At 44.8% G+C, this 22832-nt stretch overlaps 1 protein-coding gene across 1 annotated transcript in view; it reads left to right on the top strand.

Annotated features, from left to right (window-relative positions):
• Window positions 1-22832, top strand: part of CCDC60 (coiled-coil domain containing 60) — a 159799-nt gene that overhangs the window by 64458 nt on the left and 72509 nt on the right. The window contains exon 2 of the mRNA XM_032876172.1: window positions 7662-7741. Coding sequence (XP_032732063.1) covers window positions 7662-7741 — 80 coding nt within the window. The remainder of the gene's footprint in view (window positions 1-7661; window positions 7742-22832) is intronic.

Below are 22832 nucleotides of genomic sequence, written 5' to 3'. Positions count from 1 at the left end.
GTAGACAGCATTCACCCCATTTCACAGATGGGGAAACAGACACGGAGAGGCTATGCAACTTGTCTGAGTCACTCAACCCCCAAGTGACAGAGCCAGCGCTCAGACCTGGGTCTTTCGGACAACAAAGCTCTTTCCATTCATTCCCACAACCTCTCACTTCTCAGCTGTCAGGTTAAACCAAATCATTTCCAAATGTTACTAGTTTAAACAGTCCCAGCACATGAATATTAAATGTGAGGACACCTGCCCAAAAAACCATCCCCATCTAAGGCTTCACTTGAGCTGTACTCCTGCCCTTCACATTTACCAGCTTTTAACCTGACACATTACAGGGTGACATGCGGTATTTCTCACAGACCTGCTGTCAAAGACGCATTTACAGATCAATCAGAAAAGGAAAATATGGACAGGGCAGAGATTTGACTTTGTTTCCCAAGGAACAAAGATTGGAGGCATCTTCTTCTTCTTCTTCTTTTTTTTTTTTAAATTTATTTATTTGACAGAGATCACAAGTAGGCAGAGAGGCAGGCAGGGGTGGGGAAGCGGGTTCCCTGCAGGGCAGAGAGCCAGATGCAGGGCTCGATCCCAGGACCCTGAGATCATGACCTGAGCCAAAGGCAGAGGCTTAACCCACTGAGCCACCCAAGCGCCCCGTGGAGGCATCTTCTCTACTCTGCAAGTCAATGGAATAACTGAAGGCTCTTGAGGCCAGTGGCAGTCCCCAGGGAGGCAAGGACAGAAAACTGAAGTCCACTGTCCCGGGATGGTTTTTGTGAATCCCGGCTGGAAATCGTCACAGCAAGCAAGGTAAAGGACATCCAAAGTGATGGTGATGGGGTGATACTTGGCTTTTATTTTCTCCTAGTTTTTCTATCTTTTGTTGATTTTCTGCAATGTTCATTAGTGAGTTTCATAACCAGAATACAATCTTAAACGTAGAATTGTATTGCAAATGTGGGTGATCTAAGAGTAGATTACCTGGGTAGGGAGACACACTAATCAGTGTCAGCAGGGAGGCAATAGTTCGCATCAGCTTGTTTATTGGTATGGGACATAGGATATATACATTTTGGAGCAACAGGAAGCGGTCTATGAAGATCTGGAATATACGATACAGTTGACCCATGAACAACACAGGAATTAGGAGCACCGAATCCCTCCCACACACACACAGTCAAAAATCTGCACATAATTTTTAACTCCCCCCCCAAACTTAATTACTAATAACCCACTACTGAATAGAAGCCTTAATGACAAGGTAAACAGTTGATGAACACATATTTTGTGTTTTTTTTGTTTTTTTTTAAGATTTTATTTATTTATTTGACAGACAGAGATTACAAGTAGGCAGAGAGGCAGGCAGAGAGAGAGGAGGAAGCAGGCTCCCTGCTGAGCAGAGAGCCCGATGTGGGGCTCGATCCCAGGACTCTGAGATCATGACCCGAGCCGAAGGCAGAGGCTTTAACCCACTGAGCCATCCAGGTGTCCCTGAACACATATTTTGTATTTAGATGTATTTGTATATTGTATTCTTACAATGAATTGAACTAGAGAAAAGAAAATATTATTAAGAAAATCATTCAAAGAGAACATATATTTACAGTACCGTGCTGTTAAAAAAAAAGAAATCCAAATAAGAGTTATGACATGCACAGTTCTTCCCAGGGAAAGAAACTGGGAGAAGTAGGTGGGTTCTGGGTATTTTAGAAACCTGGGTTTTGATAATGATTTTGAGAGAGAGAGAATGATTCCCAAATCTGGATATGTACTTAAGCCGTGGAAAATTCTAAGAACCTCAAACTTGGGATCCAAAAATAAGGAATATCCAACATTACCATCTGCAAAGGGCTCCTTATTAATAGGAGAACCAGCTTTATAGTCCAAAAATCACTGGTCAGCACCCAGAGCATAAACTATAACCACAGCCATTTGATTTTGGCCCTTATTTCCATTTTCATGTCCGGCTCCCCATAGGGGGTTAATCCTTGCAAACTACATTTCCCAGGTGCCCTCACCAGGGAGCTTCCAGGCAGGTTTAGCCAATAGGAGGTGTGAAGAGGAAATGGGCGGGTCAGAGGAAGGAAGAACCCAGAGTATTTCTCCCTTTCCCTTTAGTCAGCTTCTGACAGCAGCCCCAACTGAAACTACATCTTCTCCATGAGCCCACCTTCTGCCAGGGCTCTTGAAGGCTACCTCTCCCCTCAGCCCCTCCATCCCTGGAGGTGGTAGAAGCTTCTTTCTTTGGCCAATCTCAAGTGTCTCATGCCATCCCCTATTTAGCTTTTCAGCTCTTCCAACACCTTAGTAACTGCTACCCTATATTAAATTCCTGTATTGAATGACCTGCCACAAGCTCTGTTTCCTGCCTAGACCCTGCCTGATACAGTGTGCTAAAATAAACAATTAGCTTACATCACCCCAGACTCTCAGATGACTCAAGTGAAAACAGCATCGAGGGGCTCCCGGTTGGCTCAGTCTATTAAGTGCCTGCCTTCAGCTCAGGTCATGATCCCAGGCTCCTGGGATCCCAGGCTTCTGCTCAGTGGGGAGCCTGCTTCTCCCTCTCCCTCTGGCCCTCCCCCAACTTGTGCCCTCTCTCTCTCTCTTTCTCACTCTTTCTCAAATGAATAAAAATCTTAAAAAATAAATAAAACAGCACTGAAAACTTCCGCTTAGCTTATACTGATAGACTCAATCAGAATTGCTCTACAAACCCCAAAATGCTGTTATTTTCTTAGATAATTAATACAGGTAAATTTTTTTTAAGATTTTATCATTTATTTGACAGAGAGAGAGAGAGATCACAAGTAGGTAGAGAGGCAGGCATAGAGAGAGGGGGAAGCAGGCTCCCTTCTGAGCAGAGAGCTCGATGTGGGGCTTGATCCCAGGACCCTGAGATCATGACCTGAGCAGAAGGCAGAGGCTTAACCCACTGAGCCACCCAAGCGCCCCAGGTAAATTATTTCTAAGGGAGGGAAAAAGATGACCCAAATTAAAAATTACTGCTTACCCATAATTCAAACACCCTGAGATAATATCCCCATTAGCAATCTGTTATATTTACTTCCAGCTTATTATGCCATTTCATATGCACCTTGCCATATATCATTAATTCAAAACATAATTTGTATTCGTGCATATACGTTTTTAGAAATATCTATAGATTTCTATGAATATGAATCTCAAAACTCTACAATCTAAGTTCTTTATATTTTAGTAACATTCATCTTCACTTGAAATTATATTCCTTTCCATAGCAACAAATATACATCAATAGCAAGTTAAACAGCAGCACCAAATTCAAACGCATCATTTGCCATCATCTGGATAGACAGTGATTTATCCCCTCAGTGCTCATTGCTGGACATTTAGACGTTTTCCACTGTTATTCATACTGCTGTGATAGGCATCCTCATGGGTAAATCTTTTAATCCTTTCTGCAAACTTCCCTGGGATAAAAGTAGAGAATTGCTGGGGATATGAGTATATGCGCTTTGAAGGTCACATACACACAAGGCTAAATTGCCCTCTGGAAAGCTGTAAAGATAGTGATTCTTGGATGTGTTGTGCACTTCTAATTGTGTTAATATCAGATAGTATTGGTAAATGTCCTGACAACCAGGACTCCCTCATTCCATGGCAATTATTACCACTGGCTTATTATAATTGTGCTTAAACAAAGGTCACAGTGAAAATGGTTTCCTGAAACCCCACTGAAATGCTGACATAATCGCAGGGATTGAGGCATGGATCTTGTCCTGCTCAAGTTTTATGTCAGATCAAGGGGACAACTTGACTTTGCTGCTATGAATTGTTCAGCACCAACCCCAGTCCATACAAATTCTCTTTTAGAGGCAACTCTCAATAGAGGCAAGATTTGGGGTCATATTTGGAAAGTATCATAAGCTTCCCTGGGTGGGGGGGTGAAACTTGAGACATTTAAGAGAGTGATGTGTACGTAACTGTGACTTCAAGCAGCATCTCAATTGCGTATTTTCAAATTATCTGGCAGGGAAATTTGAGTGTGTTTGGTTTTATCTTTGTTCGTAAGTATTTTTAATTCACAATATGCTTTAAGAAAGTTACTTTGGTCCTGCAAGAAAGAGCTAATGAGGTGCTCAGAAAAAGAGAAGGATTAGGAAAAGGTAACCTTGACTTCAAATGTTTGATTTCAACATGACCAATCTCATTGCTTTCACTGCAAAATGCACCAAGATGGATGTCATTTGATGCTGGTCACCCAAGAAAGGAAGGGAAGGGAAGGGAAAAGATGACAAGTTAAAATAATTCTTGATCTATTGACTGCCTTGGCACACCCAAGGGCAGACATATTTCAGATAGAAATCTTATGGTTGTAGGTAACAGAAAATCCAGTTCAAGCTGGCTTAAATAATAAAAGAGAAGTTCATGAAAAGTCTAGAGATGCTTGATTAGTTCAACAAGGCACCACGGGACAAGTTTTTCTTTGACTCTCTTCTCTGCCTTCCCCCACATCTTCAACTAGAGGCTGGCAACCCTCATGGGCACAAAATGGCTGCCAGCAACTCCCAGGGATATCTGCTTCTCCAATTATAGTCAATGAGGAAAGACGACTTCTCTGCATGTGGTTCCTCAAAAAGATCTAGGAATCATGCTTTCTAGAAACCCCTGGCAAATGTTTGCTTGCATCTCATTTGCCCAAACAACATCATAAGACCATTCCTAAACCAGTCACTGTGATGGGAGATGGGCTGCACTGTTTGACTGCAGCCACTCAGAACAACCCAGACCTTGGTCCCATGACTATCCACCATGGTGCAAGTGCCCCCATGGGAGAGGAGCAAATGGTCTAATGAGGGAACTAGTATCAAGACAGAGGTTGAAGAGATCCTGGGGTGTAAGGAAAGCAAATGTCCATCATGTAGAAGTTCTATAAAATACTCCTGGATATACTTACCTGCCTCCTTGGGGGTCTGTCACCGCCCCCACTTCACCCATCCCTCAAGATCCAAAGTGACAGGTGTGTCATTAATTTTCAGCCAAGGGGTTGAAACACCCAGGAGTATTAAGATATACTACCTGTAATTCATGGCTAAGAATACCCATGGAGATAAAGTTGATACATGATCCCACTGTCTCATAGCTAGTTGAGCTTATTTGAGGCTATCCCGGATGCTTTTTTGGTACCTTAGAGTGGACAAGAAGGAGCGGCAGTGACTAGTATTCTGGGGGATTGCCAGAGACTCTCTATCCATCCCCCTATTTTTTTAAGATTTTATTTATTTATGTATTTATTTATTTGGAGAGAGAGAACACGCACAAGTGAACGGGCAGAGGGGCAGAGAGAAAGAGAGGGAGAAAGAGAATCTCAAGCAGATTCCGTGCTGAGTGCAGAGCCTGACAGGGGGCTCGATCTCATACCCCCGATCATGATCTGAACCAAAATCAGGAATCAGATGCTTAACCTACTGAGCCACTCAGGTGCCCTGAGACTCCCCATTCTTCATCTGAGCCACCTCCCACAGGACGTGTACTGGGTGACCCAGGAGAAAAACAGTTGGGGATCAGGCAGGTCAGCAACAGCCCCTTCCCCCCAGCTCCAGATGCCCACTCTCCACCCCGGCCACACTGCCACACACACCAGTCACCTCCCACGCAGCCGCACTCCTTCCCTTCTAGTTCCATGTAAAAGCCCCAGAGCAGCAGGCATCACCACACAGTCTCATTTCCAGAGAAAGTGTGTAATGAGAGCTGCTGGGTGATGAGAGCCTCACCCCATGCGTCAGGTGCCACACTGTGATTTCTGTCGGGTGAGCACACCACCGGTCCTCACTCCGCTGTTGGGAAAACACTCTCCACACAGCCCTACCAGTCGGCCTTTGCCAAACTTCACTTGGCCACTGAAAGGTTTTTTATAATCTTTTCTCTTTGTTTATCACATAGCCAAGTAATTCTCATTGCAGAGCACTAGGAATTTCACATAAGCTTAGGAAAAGTAAAATAAAATTCGCCATAATCCCACCCTCAGAGAGACTCCCTTCGTTGGTGGTGGTGGTGGGGGAGGGGGTAATGGCTTTCCGCATCTTTGGAGATGCGCACATGCGCACAGATCATTTTTTTTAAAAAAGGCAGAATTGTGTGATACATTGCAACATGACTTCCCACCCAAAGAACTCAGACATCTCCGTACGACAGTAAATACACTCCCATCACTGTATTGTCACGCCACTTAATTGCTGCATACTATTCCACTGTTTACATGCACCATAATTATTTAGCCTGTCTTCCATTGGGAAGACGTATGGATGGCTTCCAAGAGTTTGCTCTCACAAGCAGCCTCCCGGTGAGCAATTCTGTTGATGGATCTCCGTGTCCACGCAGGGATATTCCTATAGGATGCCCGGCAGCAGAAGGATCGTTAGATCCGGAGGCAAGCACGCTGTCGCAGCATTTAGTATGCATGGACGAATCGCCCTTCACAAAAGTCACTGCAATGCATTCTCCCACCAGCTTCCTCTGAAAGTGCCCATTTCCCCATAATTTCTTGAGATTTCCTTTGATTAAAAAAAAAATTAGTACTGCAGGAATTCATTTCAAGACAGGGTAATCCAGATAATGGTCTTAATATTGTTTCGCAGAGCCGGGGCTGAGAAAAGTGGCTTTTATATTAGAATACAGTTAATTTAACTCTCTTCTTTACATTGACCTGGTATCAACCTCTGAGTAATAAATTTAAGTCTTGTGAGGTTTCCCTCATGGCTAGGCAAGGCAAGGCAAATGAATAGTGGAGAGGGAGGCAAAAACCATGAACCACCACCTGGATAATTTACTCCTTGCCCTGCTTGGTGATGGCGAGGGGAAAAAGTGCCTGGGCATATCTACATTAACAAGATTCAGCTTTCCAGATCAGCTGCCTATGCCACCAACAACGATTATTTTCTTTTTACACGATTGTTAAACATTTTTATTTTTTTTACTATGTTCATTTAGCCAGCATATAGTAAGTACATCGTAAGTTTCTGATGTAGTGTTCAACGATTCATTAGTTGCATATAACACCCAGTGCTCATCACAGCATATGGAACATAAGGAATAGAGCAGAGGACCACAGGGAAAGGGAGGGAAAACTGAACGGGAAGAAATCAGAGGGGGAGGCAAACCATGAAAGACTCTGGACTCCGGGAAACAAACTGAGAGTTACAGAAGGGAGGGGGACGGGGGGATGGGGTAACCGGGTGATGGGTATTAAGGAGGGCATGTGTTGTGACCAACAACGACTATTAACATTTAGTTCTTTGCTTTATTTTGAGTATGATGCTAATGAGAGCCTCCATTTATCAGATGCTTGCTATGAGTCAGGAATGTGGCAATGAATTTACTTGTCACAACAAGGTAAAAATTATTCCTCCATTCTGTGGAAGAAACTGAGGCCCAGAGAGGCCGAGATCACACAGCCAGCCACCAGACAGAACCAGGGTCAGAGCTCGGGTCTGTCTCCAAAGCCCTTGCTAGTTCTACTGTGTACATGGCCCCTCTTTGGTGTAGAGAAGGTCACTGTGCCACCCAGCACCCCTTCAACCTGGTCAGAGATCTCAGATGAACGCACGGGCTTCCTGAAGCCTGACTCTGTTTGTAAGGGTTATACTAACACGTTTATCTTTCACTTCTTGCCTTCCCATCAGGTGCCAGACAAGCCAATGAGGAGCATCAAGTATATGGACAAGGAAATAATAAACCTCAAAAAAGACCTTGCACGAAGCCGGTGAGTGAGACCATCAGGGAATAACGAGATGGATAAGCAGGTGGGGTGGTCCCTCCAAGTTCTTGCCAAGTCCCAAGCCTAAATGTTCAGCAGAAGACTTGCAGGAGAGTAGCCCTCAGCTGGAATTTTTGGGGAGTGCCTACACTGAGCTTATGGCTGCATCCCTGCTCATGCAGTCCCCACCTAGAATTTCCTTCTGCTTTCCTTCCTGGACCTGAATCCAACTCGGGAGAGCTCCCAGTGCTCCAGAAAAATCTCTCCTTTTAACTCCAGGCCACAGCATGGTAGCCCAGAGTCAGACAACCTTCCCGAGTGTCTGTGTTCTCACCTGTAAAATGAATATAATATGTGATCGCCAGAAGGACCGGATGAAATAATGTATATAAAGTGCCCCCTTGCATAGCTTTAAACACAGTGCCGTCCACTTCCTTCCCCTACTCGGCCACCACACTACCCAACTCCTTCCTGTATTGACAGTGTGGACCAGCTGAGGTCCAGGACCATATCTTCGTCATCTCTGGGTGGTGAGCTGAGCTCTTTCTCTCTCTCACCCCTGAACTCTGTTCTGGGACCTAGAATGTTCCAAGGTGGGGTCATACATGGGACTCTTGGCAAAGCACTTGGAGACAGAGTAAGGGACAGAGACTCTCACAAGGATGTGTGAAGAGGGGGGTCATACAGGCATTGTGGACAGCCAGTCTCTCTTACTTGTCTCCCATTCTGAGCCAGACCACAGACAGTCAGGGTGACACGTTTCCTTGTTTCATCTCCTTCCTCTGAAAACGTCTCTGTCTCCACTTCCCGCCTGTGTCTCCACACTTTCCCCAGCCGGCAGCACAGCCGACGGGACTGGATGGCTGAGCCCAACAGGAGGCTGGCAGTGTGGGCATGGAAGGTGGGAAGAAGGAATGGCACAAAGGGACAAAGGCAGGTATCGACACTCTCTGCACAGCAGAAAAGTAATGCAAGTTGTGCATGGGATTTCAAATTTTTGAACAGCCACACTGTTTTAAAAGAGCAAAAAGAAACAGGTGATAGTCCTTCTATACTGTGTTCTACTTACCCCAAGATAGCCCAAGCGTTCTCATTCATCATGCCGTCGATATAAAAAATATTAATGAAATACTATATTCCATTTTTCATACATGGTGAAAGGTGACAAAATGATGCAAAGTGAGAAGTGATGAATTTACACGTAGGGCACATGTCCGTTTGAACCACCCAACTTCCAAGCACTCAGTGGCTGTTTCGGACTGAATTGTGTTGCCCCCCCCACCCCAATTCGTATGTTGCAGCCCTAACCCACAATGACTATATTTGGAGACAAGGCCACTAAAGAGGTAATTAAGGTTAAGTGGGGTCACAGAGATGGGCTCCTCATTCGTCAGGACTGGTGTCCTTACTAGAAGAGGAAGGGATATCAAGAAAGTAGTGTCCACAACCCAAGGAAGAAGCCTTCAGGAGAAACCAATCCTACCGACACCTTGATCTTGAGTATCCAGGCTCCAAATCAGAAAAAAATAAATGTCTGTTTTTAACGTCCCTCAGTCTGTGGCATTCTATGATGACAGCCCAAGCAGACTCACAGAACAATCGATGTTGAGATAATCCTGCAGAGAATGTCACCAGCTCAAGAGCTGATGGACCCCAGTCTCCGACTCTCATGGGGAGCTGAGCTCAAGGACAGTATGTGAATGAACTTGGGCCTCAGAATTGAGGGCTGAGATCCACAAGGACTCGTCTGTTAGTGGTGGACATATTGGCCTCTACGGTGTTTGAACCCAGGCTAGAGGGCTTTTGTGGCTGATGCCTTGGGAACCTTGGGCCCCCCAGGGAATGGTGAGAGGTAGTGTCAGGAAGTCAAGAGTCACCTGAATGGGGACAGCATCTGTGACAGGCAGCAGACAAAGAGGATCACACAGCAGAGGATAAGCGCCTCAGCAGGGATGATCCACGTCATGACTAGAGGATATTCAGGCTTCAGAAGGAATTGGGCAGCACAGCACAGAATTTGGATCAGAAGCAAGGTTCGAAATACAGAACTACCATACGTCATGGGTGTCAATGAATCACATCAGACCCTGGCCATACAACCATTATGACCGGGTTGGTTCTTACAAGCTGATTATGATCAGCCTTAATATAGATGATTCTAACCCAAACCCCCAGCTGCAAGTGCCTACCAGTATCTCTAGAGCCTGAGAAATGAGAGTTTCCACAATCCTCTGTATCCTCTAGACAGACAGTTGATCACTAAAGGTACCACCATATGGCTTGATCTATGTAAGTTCCAGCTACCGAGACTCGATCCAGACCAAGGAGGGCCACAAGCCGTGTCGAGCCAGCTTGTAACCCAAACAGGGTGCTAAGTGTTCAGGAAATTTGCAAGCCCATTATTAAACACAGCTATGGTTAAAAATTATATAAACTTAAAATTAAATACATCATATTAAAACAAAGGTCACGAAGACCCCCAAACCCATCACTTCCTGATGGTTCTGTACATTTCACTGCTACGAGTGCTCCTGATGTTATTTCTGGCCACGGCACTGGTGGGCGCGCTGTGTAACAAGGAATCTTGTAAATGACTTCCCAGCTCCGTGTTTACGGACATCACATTGGAGGCTCAGAATCAGCCCCCGGGGAAATACTGATGGCACAGAAATCCACAAACACCACAAATCAGGGCTTATTTGTCCCCCCTCACCCAGAGAGAGGATCCTTAAGCATTCTCCCACACATCCCTGGGGACATGTCCTCCGAAAATGACCCGGGTTGAATTTCCTATTAATCCAGCAGCATATAGGGGTTTCGTCAAAAGGTGATGAAGACAGTGGCTTCCTGCCACACTTGAACGGGCAAGCTGAGCCTGTCACTCCAGCCAGACACATTTACCACGCTCTGAGACTCGCTAGGATTGAACGTCCTCATTGGACAGGCTTAGCCTGTCCACCTGCAGGACATGAAAGAGAATGGGGGAAGAGGCCAGGCAGAAAAGCCACGAGCAAGAAAACAAGAAACGACAATAAAATGTTCCATCTGGCCACACTCCCGGATCCCACTGACATTTAAGGCAACAGCGTGCCCCCTTCAGTGGGAAACACCCTGCTTTGCAGGGGAAATCACCTCTCCGAGAGGCACAAACCCAGCGTGCCCATCTCCCAGGACTAAATGAGGCGAATTATTAGCAAAGGAGATGTTGTCTTTTCCACTTACTGTGTTTCAGACCAGCTTCGCCTCCTATTAGACGTCAGCCCACCATGAACCAAACACCTTGACTACCTCTTAGATTTTATTTAATACTTCAGCCCTCTTATAATTCAGCTGCACCATCCCCAGTTTCATGGCCAGTTTAACATGACGCTAAAAAAAATAAAAGTCTAACTGCTTTCCTGCTCACCCACTCCGCCAGACGTCTGGTGGCACGAGGCAGCACGCTAAGCGCTTACGTGCAGCATCCTAGTGGAAGTCGACGACCTGCGGCACCAGCCTGCACACGCCCAGTTCTTGGATGACTCGTGCAGCCAATGGCATATCTTCTTCCAAAGCTGCTGGCGCTTTTTACTGTGAGTGTTTTAAGTAAAATAAACAACTCTGCAACTAGAACAACTAAAACGTTGACCCAAAGGCATGAGTTGCCCATGGCAAAGTTTAGTTAGGTATACAGGCAATTGCAAATAAATGGTGATAAATCACCCCCCTCCCCATGATCCCCAGCAGACCCCAGCAGGGCACAGATTACAAAAGTGTTTTTGAGGCCCGAGATGTTGTTTTCTAGCTGCACTTGGCAGACAACTGAAGCAAGGCAGTTAGAAATAACAAAGGTGGGGTGCTTGGGTGCCTCAGTGGATTAAAGCCTCTGCCTTCAGCTCAGGTCAGGATCTCAGGGTCCTGGGATCAAGCCCCACATTGGGCTCTCTGCTCAGCAGGGAGCCTGCTTTCCCCCTCTCTCTGCCTGCCTCTCTGCCTACTTGTGATCTCTGTCCGTCGAATAAATAAATAAAATCTTAAAAAAAAAAAAAAGAAAGAACAAAGCTGGAATTTTGGCGAAGGAAGAAGCTTTTCTTTTTTTTTTTTTTTTTTTTGGGTATGAGGTTAGGCACTTCTTGGTTCCTCCTTAGTTTACTGTGCTCATTTTCTTCAACAAATATTGAATATCAGGTACTTCAGGTGTAGCCAGACATCACCGCATACACTGGAGTCATGGCAGTGAACGCAACAGTCAAAATTCCTGTCCTCGGTGAATAAGGGGCAATGATGTGCCTTAAAATGGGGCAAAGACAACAAACAAGTTATCAAGTGCTTAAACAGGATTTTGGGGGGGTGTTGGCCATATATTATGAGAATATAAAACAAGGTGTTGGGGCGCCTGGGTGGTTCAGTGGGTTAAGCCTCTGCCTTCGGCTCAGGTCATGATCTCAGGGTCCTGGGATCGAGCCCCACATTGGGCTCTCTGCTCAGCAGGGAGCCTGCTCCCCCCCGCCTGCCTGCCTCTCTGTCTACTTGTGATCTCTGTCTGTCAAATAAATATATAAAATCTTAAAAAAAAAAACAAAACAAGGCATTGTGCATAGCATGGCGATGGAGAGAAAGCTCTACTTGAGCGAGAATGATCAGAGGAGGCCGTTCTGTAAAGGGGGTCTTGGGCCTGACATCTGAATGATGAGAGAGAAAGAAAGAACCATTCCCATAAAGATACAGGAGGAAGAGAGGTAGAAGACCACAGGTGGATTCCAGAAGACAGTAAGGGGATGGGTGCCAAGGCTGGAACAAGCTGGAAGTGTTGGAGAAGCAGAGAGAAATCCAGAGTGGCTGGAGCTGAGTGAGAGATGGTAAGAGAAGCAGTAAATGACCTTAGAGAGATGGGCCTCGGGCTTCATACATAGGTCATAATGAGCATTTGAGTCTTGGCCTAAATGTAATGAGAACCCACTGAACGGCCCTGAACAAGAGAAGATTATGATCTGATTTTTTATTTATTTATTATTTATTTATTTTTTAAAGATTTTATTTATTTATTGACAGAGAGAGAGATCACAAGTAGGCAGAGAGGCAGGCAGAGAGAGAGGAGGAAGCAGGCTCCCTGCTGAGCAGAGAGCCCAATGTGGGGCTCCATCCCAGGACCCTGGGATCATGACCTGAGCCGAAAGCAGAGGCTTAACCCACTGAGCCACCCAGGTGCCCCTATGATCTGATGTTTCAGAAAACATTCCATCCACTGCGTAGGGCCCAGCTGAAAGGTTGTAAGAGTTGACAGTGGCCTGGCAGACAAATAGCAGAGAACTGGAGAGAAGTGGATGGATTCAGGATTTATTTGGAGCCACGGGACTGGATAATGGATCAGATGTGAGGGACAAAGGAAAAGCTGGGTCAAGGTGTTCCAATGACTTGTTTACATCTCTGCCTCCCTCACTAGGACATAAGATCTATCATAGTCTACACTATACACATCTGCTGTCATGGTCCCCAAGTAAAGATTTGTTGATGGGATGAATTAATTCTTTATGAGTTGACAGTGTTCAATAAGGGACATTCATTTTGAGATATGGTTTGTGTCTGAGTTGGTAGGTAGAGCAAGTCACCCAACCTTTTTTTTTTTTCTGAGTCAAGTAGAGATGAGACTAATAATTTAATTAAAAGTTAGATCCAGGATGATAGCTCTGTGGCTGACATACCCCCACTTCTCTCTCCTGTGTCCAAGGCAGACATCGCTAGTGGATCACAGCATTCTTCATTTGAGCCCAGATTTGGTTTTGAAAATCCTCTCAACCCAGCACCCCAGACAAGCAGCCCTACCGATTAAAGTTGCTACCCAGAATGTAATTTATTTGTCATCTCTAAACTAAAAGATTCAAAAGGAGGCTTTGGTGTCTATAATGACACCTTGTTGATTCGATTTGAGGTTTGGCACAGAAGAGACCAACAGGAGGAACAGACCTCACTCAAATCCCTTTATGAATGAGGCTGATTTTTAATCAGGGAATCTAAATAGTTTGAAGAATTATTTTTGACCTCAGATGTCCACTGACGGCTCTCAGTAACTTTGGCATCTCACCATTCAACACCCAGGACCTCTGCGTCCAGAGCCTGGAACTCAGAACTTCTTCGTTTAGAAGTTCTGATTCTTCCCCCGACCCCTCCCCCTGACTTGAGACTTACCTCAAAGCCCCAGAATTATTCAAGATCATGGATTTATATGCCAGTCAACGTCTTGGATGTAGGCAAAGTTAAGGCTTCTGAACTGCACCTCATGAATCATTCAAAGAAGACCTTAGTCCTCCCCCTCCCCATGTCCTTCACCCCCACACCCTGCAGCCAGCGTGTGGATATTAGTGAGTCCCCAACATGTTCCATAAAGGCAAGCACTTGGCCCCGCGTCCTTAGGCCAGAACTAATAAAAGAGAAAAAAAAAGCCGCATACCCAACGGGTAGGTCACTGCTGTGGGCTGGAGGAACCTGGCTCAAGTTAATTGCATTTTTATCATCTTGAATGTGACCCAGAGGCCCTGCCCATTTTTTTCTCTGTTACTGATGTCTTCGTGTTTCTTTGACACGTCTAGTTAACCATAGTTCTAGGGCAAATTTTCTTCTTTGCTTTTCTTGTGCTGCTCTCCACTGAGGGTAAATATCTTTTTAATTCTTTGTCTTGTGGCTAGGGCTACTTCAGAGGATCCCACATAAAAAAGAATTTAACTATAAGACCATGTTTTCAAATTTAAGTATCCAAATATCTTGAACCCTTGGTTACATAAAGGTTTGCACAAAACCTTGTTTTCTGAAATTCTTTCCCTGATGGCAGGCAAGGTGCTCAGTCTTCTAGCTAGGCTTGGAGGGCTTACATAATACAATCAGAAAGTCCATTGGCTTTGGAATCAGTGGTAGGTTCAAATCCCAGCTCTACCAGTTATTAGCTAATGAACACATCAATTCATTTCTCTAGACCTCGGTTGCTTTACCTGTGGTATGGGGTACAGGGATAACAAGACCTACTTCACCCTGGTACTGGAGTTTGGGAGAACAGATATGGGTGAGGAATGTCAGAGTAAACCAGTAAAAAGTAGTCTTGGTTTTTCAGCTGGTTTTGTGAGATCATCGTAATACAGACCAAAAAAAAAAAAAAAAAAAAAAAAGCACCCCAGTCCTGTCATCCTTATCAGCAGAGTGACCCTGCTCTGATCATTTTACCTCCCCCACCCTCAGTTTCTCATCTGTAGGATGGATCCATGCCTCCTTCCAAATATTTCTTTGATGAGGACAAAAGGAGATGACACGTATCAGATCTCCTGTTGTACTTCACTCCCTTCCTTTGCCCTTCTAATGCTCTGAGAACAGAGACGAGACCAGGGAATTCAGAGGCACCACTTATAAGCCATGTCGTGATGAACAAACTGCCCAATTTCTCTGAGCCCCAGAGTGGGTATTGCATAAATACTTCCCCCCTCTCGCAGGGCTCCTGTGAGGATTAAATGAGTTCAGACATGGGAAGCACTTAGAACAGTGCCTGTCACTTACCCATGGTAAGTGCTTGATAAATGGTAGCGGTATATGTTACATCACCGGTGTACCCTGAGTGACTGTAACTATGTTATAATACGATCATGATCTCATGGATTCCTCCCAGTCCCCAGTCAGGGGGCTCCAGGCCGAGCTCAGCATGACATGAGGAACGTCACACCCAAGCCCAGGTTCTGAACCTTGGAGGGTCGGGTTTTAGGGAGAGCTGGAGCAAATATGATTGGGGGTGAGGGGAGTCAAGATGGACAGTTTGTAAGTGGAGACTGCAAATTAGCAGTTAGTACTGGATTTCCATATTAATTTTAAATCTCTTCCTATGGGGATTGTTGAACAAGCCATTACTCTAATGGATGTAACCACAGGCTACATAATAAAGCACTCATCCACCACTTAGAGCAGACGCTGCATGCATTAAGCCCTGTAACTTTTTTGGAAATTTTTATTGAAATATGACATAATACAGGAAAGCACACAAATCATTAAGCCTCCAGCTCAAAAGACTTTCACAAAGTGAACACGCCCAGGTTACCCACACCCACCTTAAGAAAAGGAACATTACCAAGGGCCCCCAGAAAGCCTCCTCGTGTCCCCTCCAGTCACTACCCTACCCTGCTCCCCACAGTCACCATCCTGACTTCTAAGACAGAGATCAGCTGATCCTGTTTTGAACTTTACATAAAGGAAATTGTATATACTTGGCACTCTCACAGCATCTGGTTGCTTCCACTCAACATGATTCTGAGTTTTATCCCCACTGTCTCACAAAGAAATATGGATAGAGTCTGCTCTCTCTCTCTCTCTCTCTCTCTCAGTTTCTATCTAGTTTCCATTCTGTGAAGATAGCACGGTGTATCCATTTCAGTGCTGATGGACACTTGGGTGGTTTCCACTTTGAGACTATTATGAACAGAACTGCGATGAACATTCTTATACATGTGTTTCACTGAACAGGTGTATTTCTGGTGAGAATATACGTGAAAGTGGAATTGTGGGCTCACAGAGCTGGCATATGGTCAGCTTTAGAAGACACGTCTTATATCCCAAGCCCTATATTTTAAAGAACTTAAAAAAAATACACAAATAAGTCAATCCTGAAACACTAGAAAATACAAATCAGTAGACATAAATAAGTAATAGAATCATGCACACACACGATTCCATCACTGAAGAATGATTATTCATATTCCGGCCTATCCACTTCCAATATTTCTCTATATGGACATGGAATTTTTATAAGGGAAAAGAACCATTCTGCATATACCATTTGGTGACCTGATTTTTTATTTAGCAACAGATTATGAACAACTTCTAAGTCAACACATACACATGTCCAACTTCATTTTTTAAGCTTTTTAGTATGAAAATAAGCTTTTTTAGTATGAAAATGTTTAAATAGCCATAAAGGCAGACAGAATAATATAATTAACCTCTAAGATCAATAACCATCAACTCATAGCCAATTTTTTTTCATTTACATATCATCTTCCCTCATTATTCTGAAGCATTTGTTATTTTATCTGTAAATATTTAAATGACTATCTCGAGAAGGACTCTTTTTTTTTTAAGATTTTATTTATTTATTTGACAGACAGAGATCACAAGTAGGCAGAGAGGCAGGCAGAGAGAGAGGGGGAGGCAGGCTCCCTGCTGAGCAGAGAGCCCAATGTGGGGCTCGATCCCAGGACCCTGGGATCATGACCTGAGCCGAAGGCAGAGGCTTTAAGCCACTGAGCCACCCAGGCGCCCCGAGAAGGACTCTTTTTTAAAACAACAACCACAATAACATCACTGCATCAAAAAAACAGCAATCATTCTTCAATATAAAATATCCACTCAAGCGTACCAACCATCTTAATGGTTGTATAATATTCCATTGTAAGAATATAGCATAATTTATCTAACCCATTTCCTGCTGCTGGACTTCTTCAATGTTTTCCATTTGTTCCCATTATATAAACAATGCTGAGATGGATATCTTCAGAGTTAAATCATTGTTACTTTAGTTCCTTAGAATAAACTCTTAAAGCATGCCAGCAGCTTTGAGGTTCTAGACCCTTCACTGAAGTCTTTATACTTACAGTGTGTTTCAGTTGCTAAAAAGTAGCTAACTAGGGAATGTTTGATATATAATGAGCTCCTCTTAAGAAATGAGAGAAAAGCAAGAACTACAGGGTGAGAGGGTGAAAATATAAGACACGACTCTGCCTGTTTTCCCTTTAGCATCGTCTCCAGCAGCCAATAACAGCAGTTTATGGAAAGCACAATGAAAACGTAAAGTATTCATGAAATATGACCCCCCTAAATTTACTGGCAACGTCCAGCTGAGCCACAGGCAGAGCCAGCCTGCATCAGTGAGGTCACTTCCCACCCCCAGGATTCTTTACGTAAAATACTCGTCCTACTTAGCACTTCCTGTAATCCCAGCCCCCACCCCCCGGAAGTGACTGTTCACATTAGATGAACCAGACTTTATGTGCCCAGATAAGCCTATTGCCGGGGGCTATATTCCATTCACCCTTTGTGATGCAAGTGAAAACTTCCATTTTTCTGGAAACAGACTATAGCCTCTGACCACGTCTCTGCCTGGGTCTTTTCTGTTAGCGTTTACTGACATGCTGCAGTCATGATTTCACTTAAAAGTGGAAGAAGACAAAATTGCGTTAAAAAGCCAGAAACAGGTTTGCCAAGCTCATCACAGAACACCTGAACAGTGCTTGGGCACAACACTTGGGATGCTCGACCAAAAACCACGTGACAGCCCACTGTGAGAAAAGTGACACTCTGTCATTCGTCCAACCCACAACCCACAGGAGCACAACACAATAACAATAATAAAAAATAGCAGGCAGCTTAAACCCTGTTATTCCAAAATTAGTGCTTGTAAATATATTTCCACAGGTGTTAATTTCCTCATGACTATTCCAGAAGTGGATAAGAACAAGAAACATCTTTAAAACTGGTTTCCCAGGCACCCACCCTTCACCTGATCTAATGTACCGACAGATAGTTTAGGGCATCATGGCTTTTGGAGCCTGAGTAAATCCTTGCTCGGCCCCCGATAAGTTGACCTAATCTTGGAGTCTCATTGACCTCGTCTGTAAAATGAGGAGAATAATGAAATCTCCTTCCCAGGGCAGTTATGAAAATATAATGAGTTAAGATGCACGTGTCTGGCACTTGGATTGCCTCAGTGTTAAATACACAATACAACCAGAAAAGCCACTATTCCTGATGGCCAATGTGTATCCCTCACCCAGACTGCCTGACCACTGTTTAGGTCAGACTTTCTGATCACCTGTGAGAGGACCCAGAAATGTCTCATTCCCGTCCGATTGGAAAACCAGGTGCTGGAGAGCATGCAACTTGTAAGAAACTAAGGATGCTATAGTTTGCTCTTAACCTTGAGAGAAAAAGAGTTACCTGGATCCCTTTTGGACACTGTTTTTAAGATAACATTGGTCAGCACATAGAAAGCACTTAGAATAGAGTCGCCACAGTAAGCACTGGCTCTTATCGTTATTAGCGTTTTTCCTATTACTATTACTTTGATTGGAAGTGGAGTAAGCAGCTTGAATGAGTGGAAAGAGAAAAAGATGGATAACAACCGAACCAACATATGTCCCTCCTCCACACCCACAAATCCCATCCTCAAGAGCAAAATAAGTTACTATATCATCAGACCCTGTTTTGTAATACAAAAGAGGCTACAGATTTAAGTCCCACTTCTTTTATTTTTCCAGTTAGCCATCACAGGAAGTGTCTCAGAAAGTCAAGTGTCTCCCTCTGGGAGCTTCATTTACCCTCTTTGGGTTGTCTAACAAACAGATTTACTGGTTACCTCTGGTTACCCAGAGGAGAAGCAAGCTAGGACTCACTGCATCCTCTGCTGCCATTGCTCTTTGCTACCACAAGGTGTCGTTGTAGAGAATGGGTCCTCCAATACCTCACAGACCATACTGGCCATTCTTTGCTGACATCTCTCTGATCCCATCATCATAGCTCTCAAAACCCACGGGGTTTCATTAGACTCCTTGTCCTAATCAGTTTACCTACTCATGGGAGGTTACCTTTAGGGACTCTAAGATGCTCTATTCCTGTTCAATATGAAGGAACCTGCCCAAGTGTCTGACTAAAGCCATTTTCAGGCCCTTTTTTGGAAAAAAAAAAAAACAAACACACAAAAAAACCAAAAAAATTTACAGGGAGAATACAATTTTTTCCCTATGGAGGAGCCCAGATACGTCATATAAATCATTTTCATAGATGGGCAAAGAGGTGAAGTGAAATGTTTCTCCAAAATCAAACCCCACCACAGCCACAACTTGTCATACACAACAAGATAAGGGGGACTCCTTAGAAAATTACCCGGACTTCATCCTCTCAAAATTTCCCACAAAAACAAGAAAAAAGTCCTCAAGAATGCTCACAGCAGCACTTTCCTGCCCTGAGCTGAAAAAATCCAGGACAGCCACATCAAACAGCCTGAGAAGTGTCTAATGATGTTCCAGCAAGTTCTCGTAGGGTGTGTCTAAGGCAGACAAAAAGTTTGAGGGTCAGGGATTTCTCAATGTCTTGGTGCTGCTCTGTCAGTCCCATGGGGGCCGTTTAATGGCCTGGCCCTTCAGCACCTCTAACTGCGTATTTAGCTTTAGGAATCATTCTGGGTCAGATTAGCTCCCAACAAGAGTTTCCTGGAAACATATGGCTGCAAAATTGAAGAAATCAATTTTGATTTCTTCAATTTTGAACATTATTTTGCAAGATAATTCTCTCCCCTCATTTTTTTAAGAGATAATTCTCAAGATAATACTCTCCCCTCATTTTTTTTTTTTTTTTAGAGCGAGAAGGAGAGAGAGCACAAGTAGGGGAAGGGCAGAGGGAGAGACTCTTAAGCAGGCTGCACACTCAGTATGGAGGGCTGGATGCAGGGCTCGATCTCACGACCCTGAGATCATGACCTGAGTCGAAATCAAGAGTTGGGCGCTTAATTGACTGAGTCAGCCAGGCACCCCTTGCAAGATAATTCTTTAAATCAGAAGACCTTTTGCAGGAGTCTATTCGATAAAGCAAGATCCAAACAACCGCTTACAGCAGGACTCTGAATCCCCATCCCCGCCCTGAGACAGCCCAAAGTGCACGGTAACTGCAAAGCAACCCTTAGATCCTGTGGACTTTACCTGAAGGTCTACTTCAGGGAAGCTCAGGGACTCGCAGGGAGGCAGTATATGTTCAGAGCAGGTTCTGCCCCCTTTGCACAATTCCAGGGGCACCATTCACAATGTATGCTCCGGGGGGAATGGTGCCCCCAAAATACCATTTGTAGAACACAATGTTGATAATGCCCCTGGGGTTGTACAACTGAGCAGCTCTTTATTGGTAGTCATAGATAAAAATAAGAGTTTAAAGAGCTCTCAGGGCTTGGGGGAGGGAGTGTGTGTATGGATTGAAAGAGAGAGAGAGAGAGTATGAATCACAGAGCAGATTATTGGTAAGAGTGTCTCTGGTGGTTCGCAGACTAGATACAGCCTTAAAAAGGCGTGTGTTCAGGCTCATGTACCTTTACCTGCAATACCTTTGGAGGTCTTTGAGATTCTTACTGGGAGTGTTTGGCCTAGAAAAGTGAATAGGAAAAGGCCAGGTAAAACAGAGAGAGGGAGCAGGGGGAGGTAGAGAAAATATTATGCACATGTCACAGTCAGGACAGGACCTGGAAGGCTGGGTGACTATAGACATCCTTTACCAAGTTCCTGTTCTGTGTCAGGCACCAGACTATGACTTGAGGTCAGGTTGTCTCAAAGGTGAGGGGAAGAAGAGAGATGACAGCTTAACTCTGGGGACCAAAGAGTGACAGGAACAGCAGCACCCCTGCTGCACCACACCTCAGACCCACGCCCTTGTCCTTATGCTTAGTGGAACAGCGGCTGTGAATTCCTGAGGAGTGTTCCCTGTCTCCAGCAAGTCAACCCCGCCATCCATCAGGCAGGAGAACGTGGGTCCAAAGATGGCAGGCAGGTGGTCTTGTGCTTTATTCCATTGTCTGGGGTTTCTTTCGAATTATACGCCAGAAGTGCTCTGGAGATTGCTGGTGTGTTCTAGAAAAAGCCTCTCTCTGCCTGCTAATGCATTTTTTATGTCCAGGCTGGCAGGTCCATGAAGAACCATCCTCTCATTCCATTTAGTCATTAAGCACAATGGATTACCTATTGTGTATTGTAGGGTGGGGTTTGCATTCCTTGGGAAAAAAAAAAAAAAGTCAACCAGTTTATCTCAGAACTGAAAGCAGACCAAACTCCCTCCAGAGGCTGTGCCCAGCTTCTGCCTTCTCAGCGCCTGTGTGCCAACAGGGCGGCAGGACAGCACAGCAGTCTAGACAGACCAGAGTGCAACTCCCGACACTGCCACCTTCTTGTAGAGCGACTTTAGGCCAGTGGCTTCCATTTCTGTGAGACTCAGTTTCCCCATCTTCAAAATGATAGTGCCTGCCTCGCAGGGCTACTGAAGGATGCGATGAGCTAACATGGGTTAGGCTCAGGGACCCAGTATGACCCTCAGAAAGTGCTCTGGACCTCATGGCTAGCATTCCGATGATTTGCCAAGCCTTAGTCCTCCCCAAGGTTCTGGCCCTCAAGGATATTTAACTTCTTCTGCCCTCCCCCTCCAAAAGCCATAATTTGCTTCTAAATGCGAGGAGGCCAACAGACAAGAAGGAAGGTGGGGAGGTGAGGGCAGAGGGACGAGGCACATTAGACTCCCGCACATGTACACTTACCCACATTCCCTCCCCAGCGAGGTTCCGAACTCCTAATGGCAGTTGCCTAGAAATGGAGCTGCAGTGGGCTTCTGCTCCCTTCCAGAAATCACCCTAATTGGGATGCATGTAGAACTGTTTGTTGACACTTGGCAGGTTTTTCTTCTTCTTCTTCCAGAAGAGACACAGTCCTCTCATGCAAATGCTCACTCACACTCATTAAAGAGTAGCCCTTGGTCAGGCACCTTTTAACCACACAGAAGCCGGAGGAGTGGGCAACGTTGGTCCATGTCCTCTGACGAAACGGCCAGTTCAGGTTCCCCTCACCACGTCTGCCAGTCAGGATGGGCACAGGGTCGGAGGCGACTTACAGGGGCAGGACGGTGTGCGTGAGGGTACGTGTGCATGAGCGGTGAGGTCACAGGAAACTTGCCAAGTCCAGAAAATTCAATCAAGGGACGACATGTACATACTGTGTCACCTGATATTAGATGCTGGAGGTGCCTTCCTTTTGGGGATTTAAATACCACTTGTAGTCATTTGACACAGGTAGGTCGGAGACCACATTACAAGCTAAGAAATAACTTTCCTGAGAGGCACACGGGGAGCCTGTTTCATTTGTTCACTTCTTAGAACACAGCTATATTCTAGCTCCCAGTTGGAAAAAATATATATATTTCAAAGGCATCCATTTATCTCTTTCCTGTTTGGATGATTCAGCTTCTGCACAGACGGTTCCAAACGCATGCTCGTCCAAGGAGAACGTGAACGGACCCCATCAGACTATGGCTGCGGTGGGGGTTCTGTGCCAGAAAGCCGCCGTGTATT

The sequence above is a fragment of the Lontra canadensis genome, unplaced genomic scaffold (genome assembly GCF_010015895.1).
Source record: "Lontra canadensis isolate GAN:19392208 unplaced genomic scaffold, GSC_riverotter_1.0 scaffold58, whole genome shotgun sequence".
Classification (NCBI taxonomy): domain Eukaryota; kingdom Metazoa; phylum Chordata; class Mammalia; order Carnivora; family Mustelidae; genus Lontra; species Lontra canadensis.
Note: the sequence above shows the minus strand (reverse complement) of the source record. Positions and strands in the feature narration are given on the sequence as shown.